This window comes from Carcharhinus amblyrhynchos, chromosome 8 (assembly GCF_965287045.1).
Source record: "Carcharhinus amblyrhynchos chromosome 8, sCarAmb.v2.hapA, whole genome shotgun sequence".
Lineage (NCBI taxonomy): Eukaryota > Metazoa > Chordata > Chondrichthyes > Carcharhiniformes > Carcharhinidae > Carcharhinus > Carcharhinus amblyrhynchos.
The window spans coordinates 28,195,177-28,218,752 of NC_137331.1; the positions used below are offsets into that span (position 1 = coordinate 28,195,177).

The following is a 23,576-nucleotide window of genomic DNA, read 5'->3' on the forward strand; positions in this document are numbered from 1 at the left end:
ACCCAGCAACTGCGAAGAAATGGTGATATATTTCCAAGTCAGGATGGTGAGTGGCTTGGAGGGGAACTTGCAGGTGATAGTGTTTCCATGCTGTTCTTGTCCTTCAAAACGAAGTGGTTTGGAAGGGCTGTCTAAGGATCTTCAGCGAATTGCTGCAATGCATTTTGTAGATAGTACACACTGCTGCTATTGAGCATCGATGATGGAGGGACTGGATGTTTGTAGATGTGGTGCCAATCAAGGGGGCTGCTTTGCCCTAGATGATGACAAGCTTCTTAAGTGTTGATGGAGCTGCACCTGTCCAGGCAAGTGGGGAGTATTCCATCATTCTCCTGACTAAATGGTAGATAGGCTTTGGGGAGTCAGGGGATGAGTTACTCACCGCAGTATTCATAGCATCTGCCCTACTCTTGCAGCCACTATCTTAATGTGGTGAATCCAGCTGAGTTTCTGGTCAATAGTAACCCCAAGGATGTTGACAGTGGGGATTCAGTGAAGGTAACACCATTGAATGTCAAGGAATAGTGGTCGGAGTGTCTTTTATTGATAATGTGAATGTTACTTGCCACTAGTCAGCCCAAGCTTGGATATTGTCCAGATCTTGTTGCATTTTAACATAGACTGCTTCATTATCTGAGGAGCCGTGGATGGTGCTGAACATTGTGCAATCATCGATGAACATCTCCACTTCTGTCCTTATGACGTAGGGAAGGTCATTGATAAAACAACTGAAAATTGTTGGGCCTAGGACAATACCCTGAGGGACTCCTGCAGAAATGTCCTGGAGCTGAGATGACTGACCCATAGAATCCCCACAGTGCAGAAGGAGGCCATTCGGCACATTGAGTCTGCACCAACCACAATCCCACCCAGGCCTGTAACCCCACATATTTATCTGGCTAATCCCCTGATACTAGGGTCAATTTAACATGGCCAATCAACCTAACTCACACATCTTTGAACTGTGGGAGGAAACTGGAGCACCCGGAGGAAACTTACGTAAACACGGGGAGAATGAGCAAACTCCACACAGACAGTGACCCGAGGCCAGAATTGAACTCGGGTTCCTAGCACTGAGGCAGCAGTGCTAACCACCACACCATCATGACCATCTTCCTACCAGCAGAGTGTTGCCCCCTGATACCCATTGATTTCTGTTTTGCTAGGGCTCCTTGATGCCACACTAGGTTGAATGCGGCCTTGATGTCAAGGCTGTCACTCTCACCTTAGGTCTGGAATTCAGTTTTTTGTCCGTGTTTGAACCAAGGCTGCAATGAGGTTAGGAGCTGAATGACCCTGGCAAAACCCAAACTGGGCGTCACTGAGCAGATTATTGCTGAGCAGATGTTGCTTGATAGCACTGTTGATGACCCCTTCCATCACTTTACTAATTATCGAGAGTAGACTGATTGGATGGTAATTGGCTGGGTTGGATTTGTCCTGCTTCTTGTGTACAGGACATACCTGGGTAATGTTCCACATTGTTGGGTAGATGCCAGTGTTGTAAGTGTTGGAAGAGCTACAAAATTAACTAAAGGGCAGAAGGTAGAGGATATTGATGAATTGTTCTTTTTCAGACTAAGTGCTACATAAATACTTGCTGCTGTGATTGATAGTAACCAACTTCAGTCAGACATAGACAGACAGACTGGTGAAATGGACAGACATAGCAAATGGAATTTTAAAATTCTGAGAAATGTGAGGCATTATGTTTTGGTAGGAAGAATGGGAGGAAATATAATTGAAAGCTGTGTTTGCTGCCAATGCCAGGCAGGTGCAGTTGTATGCTGATGATATACCCAGGTTAGTGGCTGTCATCCTTATGGGAGCAATGTGCAGCAGGGCATGTGCATGGCCAGTATCTTTATAAGGAGCAATGTATAGCAGGGCTCATTTACAGCCATCTCTGCTTTGGCAGCAGCAGAAGAGAATGGTGTGAATGTTTGTCTTGGACTGACAGTGATGGGTTTTGGGAATTTCTTTTATGGGGAGTTAGAAAGGAAGGATTTTCAAATGGGAGAGTAAAATCTCTTCCGAATGGGATATTTTATTGCAATCATGTTGGTCAATGCTTCTAAACTCTGTCTCACGATCCCAGTAACGTAAATGGATTGTAGATAGCTTTGAGTGCTTGGCTACATTGTCTCTCCTCATTCTTCCCCCTTCTGCCGATCTTAATTCCAGACCGCAGGCTCCAGCAATCATATCATTGGATTTCAATGCATGTGCAGATGGGTATTGGCAGCCATCTTGCATAGCTATATTGCATTGACAAGAGACAGTGATAACTGAATGGTACTATTTTAAATGGAAGGCAGAGACTTGGGGTCAAAAACACACAAATCTTTAAAAATACACCATTTAGAAGTGAAACATTTAAAAGTTCCCTACTTCCAATTGAATGCACCCAAGGTTAACAAACAAATTAATCAGCTTGTGCATCATTCAGCCCCAGTCCTTCCCTCTCCGCAGTCATCTCTCATAAGGTGCTAATATTGACACACAATTACTCAGGGAGCAGTTTCTCATTCTTCCGGTTTGAGCTTAGACAGAAGGGATGGATATGGAGAATATAAACGATGGAAAACCACAAAATATTTTCCCATCCCCTTCTAAATTTATGAGCATTGACTCACCAAGGCAGACAGAGAATCCCAAGGAGTTGTCCTCAACTCAGAAGTTGCATTTTCAATCTGCTGCAGAATGCAAATCAAGTTCACCAATTAATTTAAATATCTTGGCAGGACATGTTACATCAGAGATTTAATTAACTCAAGAGACAAGTTCTAATCCAGAACCGCTCACGGCTGTGACTGCATCAGATTTTTCTAAATTTAAAAAGTAGTTTATAAATAGACATATGCCAAATTAATAGATTATAGATGTTCAAGATTATATCAAATAGGAGGATTAGTTTAATGAGTAGTAAAGATATTTATTTAATCTTTGGCAACAGTAAACAAAATAAATACATCGGGGTGTCCAAGTACTTCCACCGCAATGAAATCAAACAAATTGATATGAAGTTTTGGTACAGGGTCCAGTGTGCTGGTCCAGTGTGGTACAATACATTACAAGATTCACTTCTATTTGAAATCTGGCTTTTAGGTCAAAGGTGCCTATTGCAATTGTTTTACTTGAAAACCCCCCAGATGGTCTCATGCCGGTTCCAAAACAGCCTCATGAGAATATTCAATCTTGATGCTTGTTGAAAGTGCGCTCCATCTCTAGAAATAAGATCCCTCGTTTTTAGAAGCAAAAAGAAACAAAGCAAAGTCTGGTGCTGTTGAGGCTTTAGGCCTACATTCATGAAGAATAGATGGAAACCTATGGCTGGAATATTACTACGTTCCAGTTTGTCCCATTGCTGGGATTGAAAGTGGCTCCGGAGGCCACAAGGAAAGATGGAGGGAACTAAGATTGGTTAAGAGGCCACTGTCGGGGCCACATCTAATTGAGGTTGGTAGACAGGCTATTAAAGTGGCCAGCCTTTGGCAACACCACTGGTAGAAGAGTAGCTCTTGCTGAGGCTGCAGGAAGAGGAAAAGGGAACCTACATATTGAGGCACTCTCGGAAGCTAGATAAGTTTGTTTTTAACGTGTCAAGGCCAGGCAGAAGGGCGAACCAGCATTGGAGGCTTGGGCATGATTATTGACATCAAGAATCCCTCTGATGAAAAAGAAACAGCCATAAAGACCCCTCCTCCCTCCAGGAAACCTGCTGCAAGGCTACCACAATTTAGTGGTGCTCTCCCCACTAAGTGGGGAAACTGACCCAATGCCAGCAGGAAGTGACTGTTGGTATAATGGCCAGTCAACCACAATTGTGCTATGGTTGCTCATATCATGAAGAATATCCTACGGCAATCAAAGGATGCCAGGCTGCCTCCCACCCACCCTGCCATCGTATGAGGCCTCCGTGCTTCCCAGACTATCTCCAGAGGGTTGGTAAAAGCAGACCCAAAGAGGTTTGAGCATTTTGGGTAATTATTAATCGACTCAAAACAGAGTCATCAGCTGAAACAGGTTCAAAAATGATGGACTCGCCCGATAAGACAATTCTCCTTATCAATCTCTTGAGGCAGCTAAACACAAAGAGTAGCTTCAACATGGCAACCGAGAGATTTAGGTGTGGAGTTGCCCAGTGCAGCGTTGTTCAATGCTAAGCATTAATTCACATTGAAAATTTTTTAAAAAAGGAACCGATAGCAGCTACATGCCACACTGAGTTAGCACTCCTATTTTAGTGGAGCGATTACAGTAAAGTTGAAGTATGTTGCAATTTGAAATTGTGAAATGTGTACACACCAAAAACTAAACCTGCAATTCCTCTTAAATGTTTACAGTTTCTAATAGAGCTTCATGAATTGGGAAGAAAAAACATGTTGCGAGGTGAAGCCAGCAAGTTTCATTTCTAGTTTTTGATAAACAAGTATAAAAACTAAAGCTTTGTGTACATATTCGTTTCATCTTGAAGATTCAAAACATTTTGCAACATTTACAGATGTCCTGTGATCAGAGGCCCTATAAGCAAGAGGGATACTTTAAACCAGGACTGACAACCCTACAAGGGAAGTATAGTTGGCCTCAGTGGCCCACGTTAAAGAGGGGGATGTAAACCTCCTGTTTGCCCTTAGCCCCAAACAAAAACCCTAATTCTAACAAAACTGCAGGTGTGACACCATCTGGTAGGGGCAGGATTCCATCTAGTTAATTACAATACTTAACATACATCATCAAAATGTGTGCACATACTTGTATGTGTATGTAATTGTATTCTTAAAGAAAAATGTGTTTTACATGATAAAGCAGTCATAGGTGGCTCAAAGTTTAACAGATTCAACATCATTGAACCTGTTAAACAAATTTTAATATTGAACTACATAATGAGATTTTCAGACAGGTAACCATAACATGCAAAGGAGCTGGACTTTAAGGGGAATCTTAAAAAGGAGACAGAGGGGCAGCAAGGTTCAGTGAGTGAACTTCAGAGCTTGGAGCCTCAGCAGCTGTTGGATCTTACCATCCATGCCTGAAGGTCAGAATGTCCAGAGATCACCCCAAACAAGTGCAACTGGAAGGAACTTGTATTTCCAAGTCATTGACGGGGTAGTTTTGTGGGTGAGGATTAGTTTAAACAGAGACTTCTTGGATGAACAAGAGATGAAGACAGTTCTGGCATAATGTCGTTAAGCACATAAGTCATAACCAAAATCTTTCTAAATGATGTAATCTGCTGGCACCAGATTATGGATGTGCCTAGATATAAATACGGAGCAAACCTCGAAATCTTCATGGTTTTACAGATTTCACATTTGTAGCAGAACTAATATTCAAAATTTACCAAACTAGAATGGAAAAAATATCTCACACCAACACAGCTAATACATTTTACTAATTTAACAGGTAATTTTGCAGATAGGCTGGATTTTGCTGGAGCAGAGCACCACATTGCCCAAGACATTAATTAGACATTTGCCTGCAGCTTCAAACGTATTTTATGTTATAATGTGGGCTGGTTATTGTGTAGAGTAGGGAACAAGGAAGCTTAGGATCTTTGTGAACAACTGGGCAACAATCCATCTCCTTAACCAATATAATTTGAGGATAAAGAAACAGAGGAAGGACAGAGAATGAAACAGAGTGAATGAGAGTAAAGCCAAAATAGTAAGATTTATAAAAGAGAAGAAAGATTTAAAACAACAGGAAAAGAGACAGAAAAGGAAAAATATATAAAAATGTAAATTTTAACATTTTAAAAATCTCCAAATTTACTGCACGCAGGAATGCAACAGAATACTTTAAACTGTTCCCACTCTGTTTTTACATTAACAATTATCACAACATTTAATGGTACTTGCACTATTAAATATCAGATTTATTCTTGTGGTGGGTTTAAATGGGAAATTAATGTGCATATCTAGCACATTCCTAAAAATAACAGGGAGGCTAAGGATGAGATGCTGGTTGCGTGAAATTAAAAGGAAACTGACGTAAATCAGCCAGCAGATTCTGGAGATTTGCAACTCTCAGCCCATTTCTTTAGCTCCCAAATTTACTGGCTGACTTGTACATTAGTAAAGGTGTGCATAACATGCCAGTTTTTTTCCAACAAATTTGAGTACATTATTTCAATACTTACCATTTCTGTGTATCCCTCATACAGCTTCAGTTTATCTGTTATGACTTCTTGTATGCAACTACTAAGTAGAAAGGCCTGAAAAAGTTTATTAACAATAGTTAAGCCAGAAACAACTTGTTGTTGGTTCATCTTTCTGTATACACTCCACTGGATTGGTGGCATCATCACTAGCTACATGCCCATTTGCTAATTGCAATGCACAGCTTGACTCAGACATTCCCAATTAATTTTCACTGCCTCATCATGCCTCCTGCGGTGGGAGTGGAGGGGTGGAGGGATGTCTTACTCAACATCTCACCACCTGGTGCGCCACAGAATGGAAACTGAGTCAAGTGGATGAGGAGAATCAAATTAGTAACCACCCCATCCATCAGCACAGTGGGACGAACTCCACTCTGTTAATCCACAAACAATTGTTGTTTAGAAGCAAAACAGCAAGCAATACAGCAAGTGAGAGCTCCAGTGCACTGCAGAATGGAGTACAGAATGCCCATTTGTGCATTAAAAGGGGCAATTATTTACATTGTTTCACCTTGGCTGAATCAAAGAGTTAAAATGCTTCCTGCACAGTGATCAAGATGGGTTAAGAAAGCTCTCTTGTACTTCTTTTTCCCTTCCATTGGGCAGTTTCAAATTGCCATTGAAGGATGGGAGGAATAGGTTACCTACCCAAGCCCATAGCTGGGAATGATGACCTTAGAAAGAGGCAAAAAGAATTCAAGTCCATAAAATTAACAGCTTTCATAGCTCTTTTGCTGTACAAAAGAGGGGCTAACCAAGCTTACTCCTGTTCGTATGTTCTTAGTCAACTGCTGGACATCCAAATGGAAGGTTAGATTTATTATAACCTCATTACAATCTTGTCCAATGTTTCATTTAATCTCACTGCATCAATATCTAGAGTACTTAGTGTGCAACAGGTCCAACCTCAAAAACACCTTCTTTAATATTTTTATTACTCCTACAGGGAATTGGGAACCATGCAGAAATTTGTAACCACAAACATGCAAGCGTCCTGCACCTTCAAATAAAGTAGTATGACAAAGGAGGGATATGATGTGGATATGCCAGCGTTGAACTGGGGTAAACACAGTAAAAAGCCTGACAACACCGGGTTTAAGTCCAACCAATTTATTTGATAGTAAATTCACTAGCTTTCAAGGTTACCCTCTTCGTCAGGTGAATGGAGAGTTCTGGCCTCAGACAGAGCATATAAAGCACAGACAGTTTACAGATTACTGATTAGAGTGCGAATCTTTACACCTAACCTGCTGTTCAAGTCTTAAAATGCCCGACAATGTGAGTGGAAGGAGAACTGATCACAGGTTGAAGAGATGTGTATTGTCCAGACAGTACAGTAAGTGAGGTTTTGCAAACCCCCATGACTTGCCTGGGTTTGCAAAACCTCACTTACTGTACTGTCTGAAGACAATACACATCTCTTTAACCTGTGATCAGTGCTCCTTCCACTCACATTGTTAGCCACTTTAAGACTTGAACAGCAGGTTAGGTGTAAAGATTCGCACTCTAATCAGTAATCTGTAAATTGTCTGTGCTTTATATGCTCTGTCTGAGGCCAGAACTCTCCATTCACCTGACGAAGAGGGTAACCTTGAAAGCTAGTGAATTTACTATCAAATAAATCGGTTGGACTTAAACCTGGCGTTGTCAGACTTTTTTTTTACTGTAAAGGAGGGATACACAGTCATAGCGATAATCTGAAAGTATCATGTGGCAAATTCATGATTCTTGTATATAACTAGAAAGTAAAGAACACAATTAGGCATATAGAAAGAAAACAGTTTCTGGCAAATGTATTTTCAAAAGGAATGGGGTATAGGGATGGTATGTGACAAGAAGCCTTTTTAAAAATTTCTTGAAGTAGCAGGGTAATATTTGAGAAAATGAACATTTCTTAAAACAAAATATTGAAATTCCCCATCATATTTTCATTTCATTTCTTCTGGAAGTTGAAGCCTTCATTGGAGATATTCATTTTTGGTAGGGATTTTACCAATACAATGTATCTGTATGTTGAACAATACAAGAAATGGCTTTCTTAGGTGATGGTTTTTCATTGTGCCTTCAATGGCTGAATCAAATTGAGTGAACTAGTCCCTCAAAAAGGAGGAAAGTCAAATAAGAATGAAGGATGAACCTGAGGGACCAAATGGCCTCCTTCATCTATACTTGTCTTTATGAAATATTAGTTAAGATCCTTTAATCAATGTTCATTCAACATTGTAGCTATCATTGGACCAAGACAATAGACAAGTCCAGAGTGGGCCAAACCGATAGACAAGTCAATTAATGGGTCAAAGACACTTCAGAATAAATTAAGTCTGGAGAGCAAGTGTAAAGATTTTTTTATTGAAAGAGCAGCAATAAAAAATACTCAAATTCCTGGGGAACTGCTGCACAACTGGAAATGCAGTCGGACAGGATTTCTGCTAATTGGTCCTGCTGCCGTAAGTTATTTAACATATACTGGACAGATGCTGGTTCTGGCTGTCCCAAGTCTCCAAGACAGTGAAATATCACTGTGCACCTTTGACGCTAGGTCAAAAACCTGGAACTTCCTTCCTAACATCAGCAGATGAACTGCAGAGTTTAAGCCAGCAGTTAACCATCACCTTCATAGGGGAATTAGGGACACTGGCATTGCCAATGATGCTCACACCCCATGAACAAATAAAACAAGATCTGGTATGCCAAGGATTAAAGGGCTTGCAACACCCAGATATCAACAAAAGAATTGTCCAATTATTAAATAATTAATCATGACAATGTTCGCAAACATTGGAATATGTTTAAACAAAGAAATCTTTAGAACAAGAGAGAGTGCTTGAATGAATCTATTTTCTTATATTCATTTGTAGTTTATATTACAAAGAGAAAGATCCTCATTTTGGAAGCCAAAGCTTCCGAAAACTTGCACACAAATTGTTCGAACATGATTGAGATCAATTTTTAATGATCCAAGCTATTGAGAACAGACATGATAGGAAGAGATAAAGTGTGGCTCAGTTGGTTTAATTTCCTACCCTTTGTGCTGTTATAAATGGCTGTACCGCACCAACCTGGTGAGTGTAAATCGTGATCCACTGCCACAAATCGCAACTATCTTGATATTCAAAACTTAGTTCAGATTTCAGTTCTACTTCGTCTTGCACCTATGAAAGGAAACCAATTAAATGAAAAAATACTTGCACAGAAGCAATACTTGCAATGAGCAATGAGTCAGTAGGGATTGCACATTACAGTAACACCTGGATTCCACAAATTGAATTGCAGAGTTAAACATTTATTCACACTGAAAGCAAAACTCTTAAACATGACACAAATCTGATATGATTAGATTAAAAACAAATTCTGAAAGCTCCTTTTCCTCCAACCCATCATGTTTCAGATAGCTGCTGCGCTATTCAAAATTCCCCATGAAAATGCAAATTCAGGTTTAATTCAGAAATTGTCTTCTCTCTTGTGCAACTTAAACCAGCACTCTGGTCTGTCATAAAAATTATGTATTGCAACAAGCTTCAGGATGTGCAACAAGAGGATATGCCTTTGGCTTTCTTGTGAGGAAGTGGATTTGTTGTGGCATTTTTTATAGCAAAAGAGGACATTATTTGTTGGACCTTCAGATTGGATTTAAGGATTTGAGTGAGGTATAGGAAATGGCTAAACAGTGGGGGAACTGAGAAGCAATGGTTTAGGAAAAGTGGCAAATACTTAGGACAGTCTTGAGAATTTGGTGATTAGGTTAGAGTAGAGAAGGGGGAACAAACAAACAGAATAGGGTGAGGGGACTGTTAATGAGGCGACAGACTTTGTTCCCTATATAAATGGGAGGGGTGGGGTGGGGTGGGGTCGTCCATTGTTGGCACATCACACTAAAGACATGTGAATGGCGCCTACCATGGTCATCTGTTCAATTCAGAAGTGGTGCTCAACCTCTCCAACAGGACCCCAAGGCCTGAGAAACACTCAAAACCAAAAGGCGGCCAGGCAAAAATTTTTCTAGGGGAGAAATCTAATGCATTTCAAAAGGTGATCAATACCATTCAAACTTTTTTAAGATTTAGTGCATCACATTCCTCTGATCAGCTGGTGAAAGAATCACCGAGATCTTGTGAAGGTAAAATGGGCAGAATTATCCATGCTGGAAAATTGCTGCCTCAGTATTGCAGGCATGATGTGGATATGCCGGCGACGGACTGGGGTGAACACAGTAAAAAGTCTGACAACACCAGGTTTAAGTCCAACCGATTTATTTGATAGTATACTCACTAGCTTTCGGGGTTAGTCCCTCCAGTTTACAGTAATCTGTAAACTGTCTGTGCTTTATATGCTCTTTGAGGCCAGAACTCTCCATTCACCTGACGAAGGGACTAACCCCGAAAGCTAGTGAGTGTACTATCAAATAAATCGGTTGGACTTAAACCTGGTGTTGTCAGACTTTTACTGAGTATTGCAGGATCAGAGGAGTGATCATAGACAGGTGGAAGATATGCCACCACTGGACTGCAACACAGTCTCTAACCACATCAAAAAAATAGTCACGACCAAATTAATCCTACTATGTCAAATCAAGCTGCAAAAAGAAACTGGATAACTACAGCCATCATGATGTAACATTTATGTTATTCTAGCCAGCATGGGTCTTGATGTCTCAACCCTCCCTTACCATTAGTTGTGGTACTGCAAGTAGCTTCAATCCTTTTAAAAGTGGAGAACACCACTTATCAAATTCCTGCCAAAGAGTTTCTACCTTATATCCCGAAAAATGCCTCATCTCCTAAACAAACGCCAACCCATGATACAAGCATAATTCCAATTCTGTGCGCTCAAACATTTTTTCATCTTTTCTCTTGTTCGCAATCTTATCAGGTCCTTCTGGAAGTGTAGACAACATTCATGGACATTCCTCTATCCACCAAATTGGTGGCCTTCTCAAGTGAACAAACTAGATTACTCCAATGTGTTCTACCCTTCACAAAGCCCAGTTGACTTTCTTTGACCAGTTCATACTTGATCGAAACCTCATCACTCTGTCCCCGAGTTCACTGTGTAAATACAGTTTCCAAGTATTTGATATCAAAAAATTGCTGAAGCCTCAAAAAGTGGGTAGTTGTTTAAACAGCAATAAATAACTAATTCTCTAACAAAACAGTCTCAGTTTTATTTTTCAACAGTCAAATAAACCTTGAACACATATGTTCCTTCTCATGACGTTAATAGATTTAAACAAATAGCAGCATTGCCTGAAATAAAAGCTTTGACAATTCAACCTCTGTTTATTGCAAAATCTTTTGGAAAGGGTAAAGAAACACTTGTTTCTCACAGGATGCAACAGCAGTAAAAATAGAATGGTAAATAAAACATTGAGGAAAACATTAGGCCAAAATTTCACAAGTCAATAAGATTCACCTGAAATACAAAATGATCCTTTTAAGGACATAGCCACTGGTATGTTAAACAATCTTCTACCAAGATCTGCCTGACAGAAAACATACTTGATCAAGTTGTACTGAAAATGTAAAAAATATTACTTGCCTGCAGACTGATCTTCCAGCATCTTATTTTGTTAACCTTGAAGCTGATCTCTTTGATGCGATTATTTGATAACTGGATGCTGCAGTTAATTTCATCATTACCCACCCGAACAACAGCGGGTGAGTTAGGTTCTGGATAATCACAGATGCAGGCCTCAAACCGTACATACCCATAGAACTTTACTTTCTCTACAGATTCAAGGAACTAAGGGATAAATAAACAATCATTAATATATAAGTTCTCTCTGAAGTCCATGGTAGCTTAGTCAAAGGTAAATGAAATAGCAACTTGTACTTGCACAGCACTTTAAACAAAATAAAATGTTCCAAGTTGTTTCACAGGAGTATTATCAAATGAAGTTTGGCACAAAGCAACAAAGACATATTAGGTCAGATGACCAAAAGATTTTAAAAGGAGAATCATTAAGGAGGAAATATAGGCAGAGAAGTTCAGAAAGGGAATTCAGAGCTTAGAGTCTTGGCTTCTGAAGTCAGTAATGGTGGCATCAAATCACAAGGAAGGTCTACTACAAAGACTGCTCTTCACATTCTTAAAAATTAATTTGTGGGATTTGGGCATTGCTGACTAGACCAGCATTTACTTCCCATCCCTAGTTGCACAAGGTGGTGGTGAGGAGCTGTCTTCTTGAATCGCTGCAGTCCCCAAGGTACCTACAATGATGTTAGGAAGGGAATTCCAGGACTTGGACCCAGTGACAGCGAAGAAATGGCAATATATTTCCAAATCAAAAGGGTGAGCAACTTTGAGGGGAACATCCAGGTTGTTCTCCTCTCCTGCTCTTGTCCTTCTAGGTGGTAGTGGTCATGGGTTTGGAAGGTGCTGCTCATGGAGTCTTGGGTTCTTGCAGTGTGTCTTGTAGATGGTATAAACAGTGCTGTTGTGCACCTGTGATGGAAGGAGTAGCAATCAAGCAGGTTACTTTGTTCTGGATGGTGTTGAACTTCTAGTGTTGTTGGAGCATAAAGTGAGAGTGCTGAGGAATGTGCCAATGAGAAATCTGTTGCTTTTATGAAAACATATAACATCCAATTCATTTCCTCAGCATTCTTATAGAAGCTGTTTTGAGTCTGAAGGCATTTTTAATGGTGATGAGGTATGGGGCTGGAGGAGATTATAGAGATAGGGAATGGATGAGGCCATGGAATCTCACCATGCAGGAAATCTGAAAAGCAAACTCTGTTGGACTTGTGTGGTTCCAGGTGGGGGGGGAAATTTGTTCATCATCAGATTTAGGGAACCAGCTTCTGAAAGTAGGTTGGGGAGCACTGATAGATACTCTTGCCAATGACTCACTTCCCCCACATCATCCATCTGTCATCACTCCCCATTGGCACTGCTGAGAAATTCATAGCTTCCAGCCTCTACATGGCTGCCAGCTTTCAGGAGGTGGGTTTTCTACCTGGGTGGGGAAGGGGGGGATCTTGATCCCAAGGAAAACCCACTGCTGCCCAATTAAATGCCTAATTGGCACTTAATTCAGCAGGCCTTCCTGAACATAGTTTTTCACTGGCCTTCCCACTGGCAGATAAGATTTCCATCGGCTCAATTAAATTCCACCCAAAGCCTTCAGTCTTGATATTTAATTGATGGAAATCTCTGCTCATCACCTGCTCACTGGATGTTAGATCAACAGTAGAGGAATCAAAAGAGGTGCTGGTAGAGCTGAGTGTCAAACTAATGTCATGCTTTTGGATAACATTGCCAAGGGGTAACACACAGATGAAAAATTGGAGGGGCCAAGGGTAGATTCTTGAGAGACCCAGAAGTAATGGTGTGGAGTAGGAAGAATATCCATTGCAAGTGATATTCTGGCCATGATTAGACAGTTAAGAATGGACCCAGCTAACAGCAGTCCCACCCAGCTAAATGATGGTGAAGAAGCATTGGCGGCAAGGTGCAATCAACCATGTCAAAGACTACAGGCAGGTCAAGAAGGATGAGGAGAATTGATTGACCTTTCTCACAGCTGTTACAAGATGTCATTTGTGACTTTGAGAACTATCTCAGTACTTTTGGCAGGAGCAGAAACCTAATTGGAGGGATTGAAATGTATAGATTATACATCCACATGACATAGAAACTAGAATCAGGAGTGATCACTTGGCCCTTTGAGCCTGCTCTGCCATTCATTTTGATCAAGGCTAATCATCAAATCCAATATCCTGATTCCTTCCCCCTTCTCCCCCCCGCAATATCTCTTTAGCCACAAGAGCTATATCTAATTTCTTCTTGAAATCAGATAATATTTTGGCCTCAGCTACTTTCTGTGCTAGTGAATTCTACTCATTCACCACTCTCTGGGTGACATTTTCACGCTTAACTGAATTTCTACAAATGCGACAAAACCTGTATTGGAAGGTCTCTAGTTGAGTGGCTGAAAATTATAAGCAATTGCAGTATAATCTGGCACACATGCCAAACATCCATTTTGATTTCTTGTTGGCAAGAAAAGAATTGTTGGAGTGGCACATTGAGTGGCGGGCCTGGTTATCGAAGACTTAACCTATTCTTTTCAGCTCAAATACTTTTTGGTCTGATAGAGGGGGAAAACAGAACTTGGGGCTTTGGTGAACAAAGGGGTCAGCAGCATAAAACCTTAACCAGTGGGATTTAAGAATTGTCAAACAAACAGTGGGAGGGAGAACTGAGAAGGAAAGTGAATTCAGTGTCAAATTCCAAAAAGAGAAAAAGAAAGAAAAAGAACGAACCGAGAAAGAATGACAACAAGGAAGAAGTATGCCAATTTACTTGTTAATAATGCAACTGTTCACACACAAGTTAATTTTGTCAGCAAATTCCAACCCATTGAATTAAACTAGTTTTACCTCTCTCTTCATTTCAGCATCTTGGAAAGACTTCAGTTTCTGGTACTGTTCCTGAGTAGGAGTGGTCCAACCTCTCTCCAGTTCATATGTAGCCTGAAATTAGGGTGAGGAAAAGGGAAAGAAGAAAATAAAAATTCCTGCTGTTTATGTTTTAATCTTCCTGAAGGCAATTTGCTGTAAGCCTTTTGTACAGGTGCAGTGAAATTCTGCTTTTTCTTCACGTCAGCTACAATTCATCTATTCAATAACATAACCAATAAAGAGATGACAAACAATTATTTCCTAAATTTTGATTAAAAGACAGCAATTTTAAGAGCTTCAAATAGTACATAACTGAAAGGTGGATCTTGATAACCACCATCTAAACTTCATGACAGAGAATTTCTGCTTGGACACTAATTGTGGTAGTTTTCAAAAGTCTATTCCTTAAAGTTTCCACTCCAATGTATTTGCATATCACCAAATGTGAAATCAGCATGAAACCCATCAATGTTTTAGAACTTAATTTTAAATATTCTTCATGAATAAATGTTCTTTGATATGCTTAAGACTGGTAAGCTGATGTAGTTTTATTAATACATTTGAAAATCCCTTGATCATGAAAAGTAAACCATTTTTAATGGTCTATTTCATTACTTGTGAGTAACTAGAATATAAATACCCGAAAACTGACTAAGAAGCTACACAGAACAATTTATTGGTTTTGCTGGTGCAAAATAAAGCACCTGGGCATGCTTCATTATGTTCAAAGTTGTTATATGCAGTTGTAGTAGTCAATTGCTCAGTAAATTATAAACATTGAATTTTTAGGAGATTTTAGAACATATGCATTAGTGTTCCTGTGCCTCAAGAAAAAAATGGCTTAATTTTAAAAATGTTCTTGAAGGCCTAAAATCAGGTGCAATTCACAGAACTCGTGCCTGCTTCTGACATGGATTTTCTTTTTAAAAGCTAGCCCAGTTTGTACTGAATGAAATTTGTAATTAGAATTCCACAATCTGTCATGGTTTGGCCATTATGGGTGAATTGCACTAAAAGAAATAGTTCAACCTAATGGCAACTGATCCCCACAAGATTGCACAGATGTTTAAAAAAAACAGATTTTAACATTTTCAGCTATGTGCATGAGCATGCAGGGAGGCTCACAAAGGTAGCTTCATTCAAATTCAGTTTGTGTTGCTAAAATGAAAGTTATACAAATAAATATAGATATGGCTGATCAAACTTTCTTTGCATAGATTATATTTCACTATTTTATATTACTGTCTATTTTATTGGTAAAAGTAGCAAATGGAAAATCTACATTTGCTGCATTCCAGATCAGAAATAGGAATGTCATCTGCATAATAGAGCTGGTGGTAGTTAAGATTTAGGTTATATTGTTCGAGTGGAAATGCTTCGATGGTTGCATTCTAATCCTGGTGCGCGCACCTAGAAGTGATCTGTATCACAATAAACTGTGGTAGCTGCATGTATTGAGACTGTTGTAAGAGTCACGTCTGGTGACAACCAGATCCAGTTAATGCCGGAAAGGGTTGAGCTGCAAGCTGAACCTTCATCATACAGAAAAACTGTGTGTAAATAAGATAACTCCTACCCTTATTGGCATATGCTAATTACTTGTAATCGATGCTGAGACTTTAATTACCTTTGTACTTCTGAATTTTTCACTCAGATGCCCTTAATGGACATTCAAGGTCCTATAGCTGACTATAATAAAGTTAATCTTGGAACCACACTGTTACTTTATTTGGCTACTTGAGGGGAATGAAATATAACAAGAAAACCATTGTAACAGCCCCTAACAGATTTGGCAATGAGATGGGATTTCATTCAGGCTGGCTGGGAAAAATGGTGAGTATGAATCACCTGATTGATGCTCTGAGCCGAGCTATTGTAAACTCAGCAAAAGTAGCCGTTTTAAAATGTGATATCCAAAACCAATGTGGACCAGACAAGGGGAGTGAAAAGATGTAACTGCTAGCACGTGGTTGTCAATAAAACCATGAGCTGTGGCAGCTGAGAAGGCGAATGCCATGGTGACAGCCAAGGAGGCGAATGCCAGAAAGGTGAGAGCCAAAAAGGAGGAACTTGAATTTATTACTGAATTGGGAGGAGATGCAGCAAAATACTTGAAACTTTTTAAAAAACAAATCTGAGAGAGCAAAGCTCTCTCTCAAATCAGGCACCAATTAGTATCTGTCAAGAGCAAGGGTTGAATTACGAGTTATCTGGATATTTATAGATTTGTTTATTTTGGTTTTGAACTCAAGATTTTTCCATCTGGGAGATAACATTATGGGTTTTTAATTACCAGAATTTAGAACCATGAGAATGCTTACTGAATTTATTGTTACTTTAAGTGGATGCTAAGTTTCTCTGCTTTAATGTTTTCTGCATGCTTTTATAATCAGTTCGTGATTTAAGTTACACCTCTTTTTTTAACAATCTGTTTAATTTATGAAGTTAATTTTCAACGGTTATGGACCTGGATTCATGTTTCAATGGCCATAAGCATGGTTCCAGGATATTTTGAGAAACATGTGGGAATTTTAAACCAGATGCATATTCACACGTGAGATTAAGATAGTTTTAATGGTACTGGTTGATTAAAATTTGGGATATTTGAAATTATTATAACAAATCCTGTGTTAGAACCAGAGAAACCTTACAGTGCAGAAAGAGGCCAATTTGCCCATCGCGTCTGCACTGACCACAATCCCACCTAGGCCCTAACCCCACATCCCTACATATTTAGAAACATAGAAAAACTACAGCACAATACAGGCCCTTCGGCCCACAAAGTTGTGCCGAACATGTCCCTACCTTAGAGATTACTAGGCTTACCTATAACCCTCAAGTTCCATGTAATCTAAAAGTCTCTTATAAGACCCTATCGAATCCGCCTCCACCACCATTGCTGGCAGCCCATTCCATGCACCCACCACCCTCTGAGTGAAAAACTTATCCCTGATATCTCCTCTGTACCTACACCCCAGCACCTTAAACTTGTGTCCTCTTGTGGAAACTATTTCAGCCCTGGGAAAAAGCCTCTGACTATCCACTCGATCAATACCTCTCAATATCTTATACACCTCTATCAGGTCACCCCTCATCCTTCGTCTCTCCAAGGAGAAAAGGCCAAGCTCACTCAACCTATCCTCATAAGGCATACTCCCCAGTCCAGGCAACATCCTTGTAAATCTCTGCACCCTTTTTATGGCTTCCACATCCTTCCTGTAATGAGGCAACCAGAACTGAGCAAGTACTCCAAGTGGGGTCTGACCAAGGTCCTATATAGCTGCAACATCATCTCTTGACTCCTAAACTCAATTCCTCAATTGATGAAGTCCAGTACACCATACGCCTTCTCAACCATGGCTTCAACCTGTGCAGCTGCTTTGAGCGTCCTATGAACTCGAACCCCAAGATCCTTCTGATCTTCCACACTACCAAGAGTCCTACCATTAATATTATATTCTGCCATCCTATTTGACTTGCCAAAATGAACCACTTCACACTTATCTGGGTTGAACTCCATCTGCCATTTCTCTGCCCAGTCTTGCATTCTATCAATGTCTTGCTGCAACTTCTGACATCCCTCCACACTATCCACAATACCTGCAACCTTTGTGTCATCAGCAAACTTACCACCCATTCCTCCACTTCCTCATCCAGGTCATTTATAAAAATCACAAAAAGTAAGGTCCCAGAACACATTTCCGCCGCCACTCCACTGGTGACCGACCTCCGTGCAGAATATGACCCATCTATAACCACTCTTTGCCTTCTGTGGGCAAACCAGTTCTGGATCCACAAAGCAATGTTCCCCTGGATCCCATGCCCTCTCACTTTCTCAATAAGCCTTGCATGGGGCACCTTATCAAATGCCTTGCTGAAGTCCATATATACTACATCTACTGCTCTTCCTTCACCAATGTGTTTCGTCACATCTTCAAAAAATTCAATCAGGCTCGTAAGGCATGATCTGCCTTTGACAAAGCCATGCTGACTATTCTTAATCATATTATACCTCTCCAAATGTTCATAAATCCTGCCTCTCAGGATCTTCTCCATCAACTTACCAACCACTGAGGTTAGACTCACTGGTCTATAATTTTCAAGGCTATCTCTAACCCTTTCTTGAATAAAGGAACAACATTCGCAATCCTCCAATCCTCTGGACATCTCCCGTCTCCACTGATGATGCAAAGATCATCGCCAGAGGCTCAGCAATTCCTCCCTCGCCTCCTACAGTAGCCTGGGGTACATCCCATCCGGTCCTGATGACTTATCTAACTTGATGCTTTTCAAAAGCTCCAACACATCCTCTTCCTTAATGTCAACATGCTCAAGCTTTTCAGTCCGCTGCAAGACTGCACTACAACCACCAAGATCCTTTTCCATAGTGAATACTGAAGTACTCACTAATCCCTCTAACTTACGCATCTCAGGACACTAAGGGACAATTTTAGCATGGCCAATCAACCTAACCTGCACATCTTTGGACTGTGGGAGGAAACCGGAGCACCCGGTGTAAACCCATGCAGACACGAGGAGAATGTGCAAACTCCACACAGATAATGACCCAAGCCGGGAATCGAACCCAGGTCCCTGGAGCTGTGCAGCAGCAGTGCTAACCACTATGCTACCGTGCCGCCCTTATTCAAGGTTGCCGCCCAAAGTTGGATTGATTTTGGGTTAAAAGTTATTAGGCCGAAAGGTTTACTCCTGACACAATTAGAACCACGAAAAGGACAATTCTGAAATGAGATATGGGGGAAGAAAAGGAGAGAGAGAGAGAGAGAGAATGATTCCCAAATCATCACCATGGGTGATGATGTAATGACATTCATTTGAGAATTTTACTCCACCCTCCAATAGAAATAACTCTTGTCTGTTAACAACTGAAGATTTTCTTTTATGCAGGAACTGGGACTTGCAAAATTTTGAACTGTCAGACATGTTCAGACTAATTAACCCATTCTGTCCCAAGCAGGACGGATCTTCGTGGTTTTGTTTTGCAGGGAACTACAAATAAAGCAAGATTTGCAGTAGCTTCAAGACATTTGAAAATTTATTTGTAGACTTAATATAGCAGAAATTATCAGCCTGAATCAAAATCTGGTAAAGGGAGGGGGGGCATCTAGTGAGGAATTACAAAAGATAAAGGGACTGGATGGGGGGAATGCAAGGTTGCATTCACCACTATTAAACAACTTTTAGCAAGAGTACTGGCTTTAGAATTGTCAGATAACGATGGGAAATATTACACTGCCAGAGTGACCCAACATCATTCTAGTTGGACTGTGTCGTGAAAGTTAATGAACAAATCACAATGCCGGGGAAGAAGTGGTTTTAAACACCAAGCACATCTTGGTGCAATCTTGAATATGGAAATGTTGAAAACACTATCAGATGCGAGGCGGGCTCAATGGGAAAGCCTGCTCCTGCCACCAAACTGGTAGATTATTATAGTTAGGGATGAAGGAAATAACCCAGTGAGATAGATAAATATTGAAGGAAAGGACCATGTATGTGATCTGCAGATGGGATGTGAGGAAGTGAATAGGGTAATAGAAGAGTTATAGGGGAGCTGATAGTTGAAAAGGGCAAGACAGAATTAAAGATGGGATTCATCTGATGGATAATGAGAATGGCAATGGTGATAAAAAAGGAAACATTTAAAAGGGATTCTGAGAGTGGGAAAAAAACAGTTTAGGCAGTTAGCTATGGATGTAGGAGCAAAGTTTTTTTAAAAGAATAAATAATATAGGCAGTAATGGACATTTGAAAGACCACACCACCTTTTTTGGGACAATTCTGACATAGGAAAATGGGCTGTAAGCAATCTACCTTAAAAATGATGTTATTTAAGGCAAAAAACAAGCAAAAATAGGTTACTGCTTGGAATGGAATAAAAAGGTTTGATTTCTGTTTTAAAGCTGTGATGAAGTAAACTGAATAGAATTAAATTCAGTTGATTGGAATATTTCAACTTGGCACTGATGTATATTCTAGCGAAAGTATAGATGGGTTAGTAAACGGATAGTTTATTTGGCGATATCCATGTCTTTCTCTTTGTTTTTAAGACAGCAGAATTAGATGCTCTGACAGCCATCCAAGGTATCAGGACCATATGTGTATAGATGGGCAAAGACTACAAAATCTTTTGATAAGATCGCGTGAGGATCAAGGTGTTAGCATGATATTGAGATACTGTATAAGTGTGCAGATGGGTTACATGTTAAGTAACTAATATGTAGGAAATCAGTACAAATTGGACCCATAAAGGGTTTGGAGAGCTTGCAATTATACATTTAAGAAAAGGTCTCAGAATGTGCACTACTGGACAAACAACATGGCATGAAATAGTTAATGGGGCCAGCAGAGTCAAACAGCATCATTAGATGGTCAAGACACTGACACATACTCCATAGAGTCAAAACAATTGGGACAGAATTAAACATCAGTACCTGCAAAAAAAGGATGAAATTAAAAGGTGTAAATAATTTGAATTGGAACAATTTACGGGCCTAAATAGCAAATGAACCTGGTAAGGATTACCCATAAAATGGGTGCAGATAAATGGAGAGCTGGGGAATATTTTAACTCTAAGCATAATGTTATTTTGAATGATATTGAGCAAAGTAATCTGCAAATGGAGAGCATCAGCAGAAAGGATTATCAGTCTAATCATTCAAGAGTACTAGAAGCGGGCCACAGGATGGTGATAAAGATGGGACTGGAGCGCAGTGGTCTCCAATTGCAATGGCACGGACTGCACGAGGTAATTATGACAGGTGATACGCATGCACTTGTAAATACAAAGACAGGAAGTTGGTAGAAACATTATCCTCTGTTAAAATGTACGAGGACCTTAACAAACCTGACGACCACCTGACTGGTAAGGACTAGCATAAATGTTTTCATAGGTTCCTATTTACTCTGATGACTATGATGGATTTGTGTACATCAGCTACCCATTGCAGGAACAAGAGAGTGGATAAAGAAACCCAACATCCGGACATCAGATCAAGTGACTCCAAACGTCATCATGTCAATCCAAACCACTGAGCTAGATTGTGGATCATCTGAGAAAGGTTTCCATCCTACTGTCCCATCCTATGATTCAAGAGGGAAGTAAAAGGAGCAGCCTGTTCATAACATCTTCTGAGATGGAGCTCAGATGAAAAAGATTCAGTGGACATTTTGGATATTAAAGGGATAGATGGTTCAAATATTGGGTTGTGGAAATATTTATTCAATGTCATGGAACCTGGCCTTTGTAGAGATATTAGATGTTACCACTTAATACCTGTGGATATAAAAAAAACTACCCATTGTCCAAACAGGGGAGTCTCTCCCAGACGGGCTAGTCAGGATTGGGAAAGCTAAAACTTTATTGCATGATGTGACAATGGTATCTCTCGGGGTAACCTACAATGTTTTGGGCTATTAACAATACTACATTCAACATGCCACGATCATCCTAATGCCATTAAATGGGTGGAGGTCCAACTGCAGGAAATCATTAATGATAATACTTACAGAATTGCTCCTGAATCATGGAAATGAGATACAAGAAGATATGGGAGATATCCGGGGATTGTTTGGGAGTGCAAACTTAGTAAGTAATTAAGTACCATTATCTGAACCGAAGAGCTATTCGCCCTGGGTTGCCACACAAGTTGTAAAGGGACTATAGTATGGAGCCTATGGAACTGAGTATGCACTCACCACTGTAGACCTACAGGGTGAGGCCTCCTAGAAACATTTAGTCATGTGGCAAAAGGAATGATCAATATCATTGAAGTCCAGGTCAAAGGGCAGGCATGCGACAATCCTGACAGAGATCTGATGAGTGAGATCCGATCTGACATTGAAGATTTGAAATTTGGAACCATTCCCTGACATTTATTTATCTCCTTATACAAATTAAACTTTAACATTCACTGGGACAGACATGAATTAGTATTCATTTGACCAGGAAGTCCAGTGAAGGGGGCTATAAAATTATGGTGATACCACAGGAAAGTACGTTCAATGAGATTTTTAAGAATAGAACATAGAACAGTACAGCACAGTACAGGCCCTTCGCCATCAATGTTGTGCCGAGCTATGTCCAAACTCAAGATCAAGCTATCCCACTCCCTATCATTCTGGTGTGTTCCACGTGCCTATCCAATAACCACTTGAAAGTTCCTAAAGTGTCCGACTCCACTATCACAGCAGGCAGTGCATTCCACACGCCAACCACTCTCTGAGTAAAGAATCTACCTCGGATATCCCTCCTGTATCTCCCACCATAAACCTTATAGTTATGCCCCTAGTAACAATTATATCCACCCGAGGAAATAGTCTCTGCATGTCCACTCTATCTATCCCCCCCATCATCTTAAAAACTTCTATTAAGTCATCTCTCATCATCCTCCACTTTAAAGAGAAAAGCCCCAGCTCCCTCAACCTTTCCTCACAAGACCTACCCTCTAACCAGGCAGCATCCTGGTAAATCTCCTCTGCATTCTCTCCAATGCTGTCACATCCTTCTTATAGTGAGGTGATCAGAACTGCACACAATATTCCAAATGTGATCTCACCAGGGTCCTGTATAGTTGCAGCATAAGCCCATGACTCAAACTCAAACCCCCCTGTTAATAAACGCTAACATGCTACAAGCCTTCTTCATGGCTCTATCCACTTGAGTGGCAACCTTCAGAGATCTGTGGATATGAACCCCATGATGTCTCTGTTCCTCCACGTTCCTCAGAACCCTGCCGTTGATCCTGTACTCCGCATTCAAGTTTGTCCTACCAAAATGAATCACTTTGCACTTTTCAGGGTTAAACTCCATCTGCCACTTTTTGGCCCAGCACTGCATCCTATCAATGTCTCTTTGCAGCCTACAAGAGCCCTCCACCTCATCCACTACTCCACCAATCTTGGTATCATCAGCAAATTTACTAACCCACCCTTCAGCCCCTTCTTCCAAGTCATTGATAAAAATCACAAATAGCAGAGGACCCAGCACT

General features: G+C 40.4%; 1 protein-coding gene and 1 long non-coding RNA gene across 3 annotated transcripts in view; one reads left to right on the forward strand and one right to left on the reverse strand.

Moving 5' to 3' along the window:
* LOC145346484 (uncharacterized) overlaps positions 1-22,217 on the forward strand; it is a 104,985-nt gene extending 82,768 nt beyond the window's left edge. The window contains exons 2-3 of one of the 2 annotated variants that reach the window (XR_013887698.1): positions 16,220-16,398; positions 21,480-22,217. This is a non-coding gene — a long non-coding RNA (uncharacterized LOC145346484). The remainder of the gene's footprint in view (positions 1-16,219; positions 16,399-21,479) is intronic. The other variant, XR_013887697.1, reaches the window with a different exon arrangement.
* Positions 1-23,576, reverse strand: part of LOC145346483 (sorting nexin-31-like) — a 98,996-nt gene that overhangs the window by 5,473 nt on the left and 69,947 nt on the right. The window contains exons 9-13 of the mRNA XM_080193802.1: positions 14,545-14,637; positions 11,699-11,902; positions 9,223-9,315; positions 6,143-6,217; positions 2,637-2,696 (exon numbers count right to left, since the gene is read on the reverse strand). Of these exons, the coding sequence (XP_080049928.1) occupies positions 2,637-2,696; positions 6,143-6,217; positions 9,223-9,315; positions 11,699-11,902; positions 14,545-14,637 (525 nt within the window). The remainder of the gene's footprint in view (positions 1-2,636; positions 2,697-6,142; positions 6,218-9,222; positions 9,316-11,698; positions 11,903-14,544; positions 14,638-23,576) is intronic.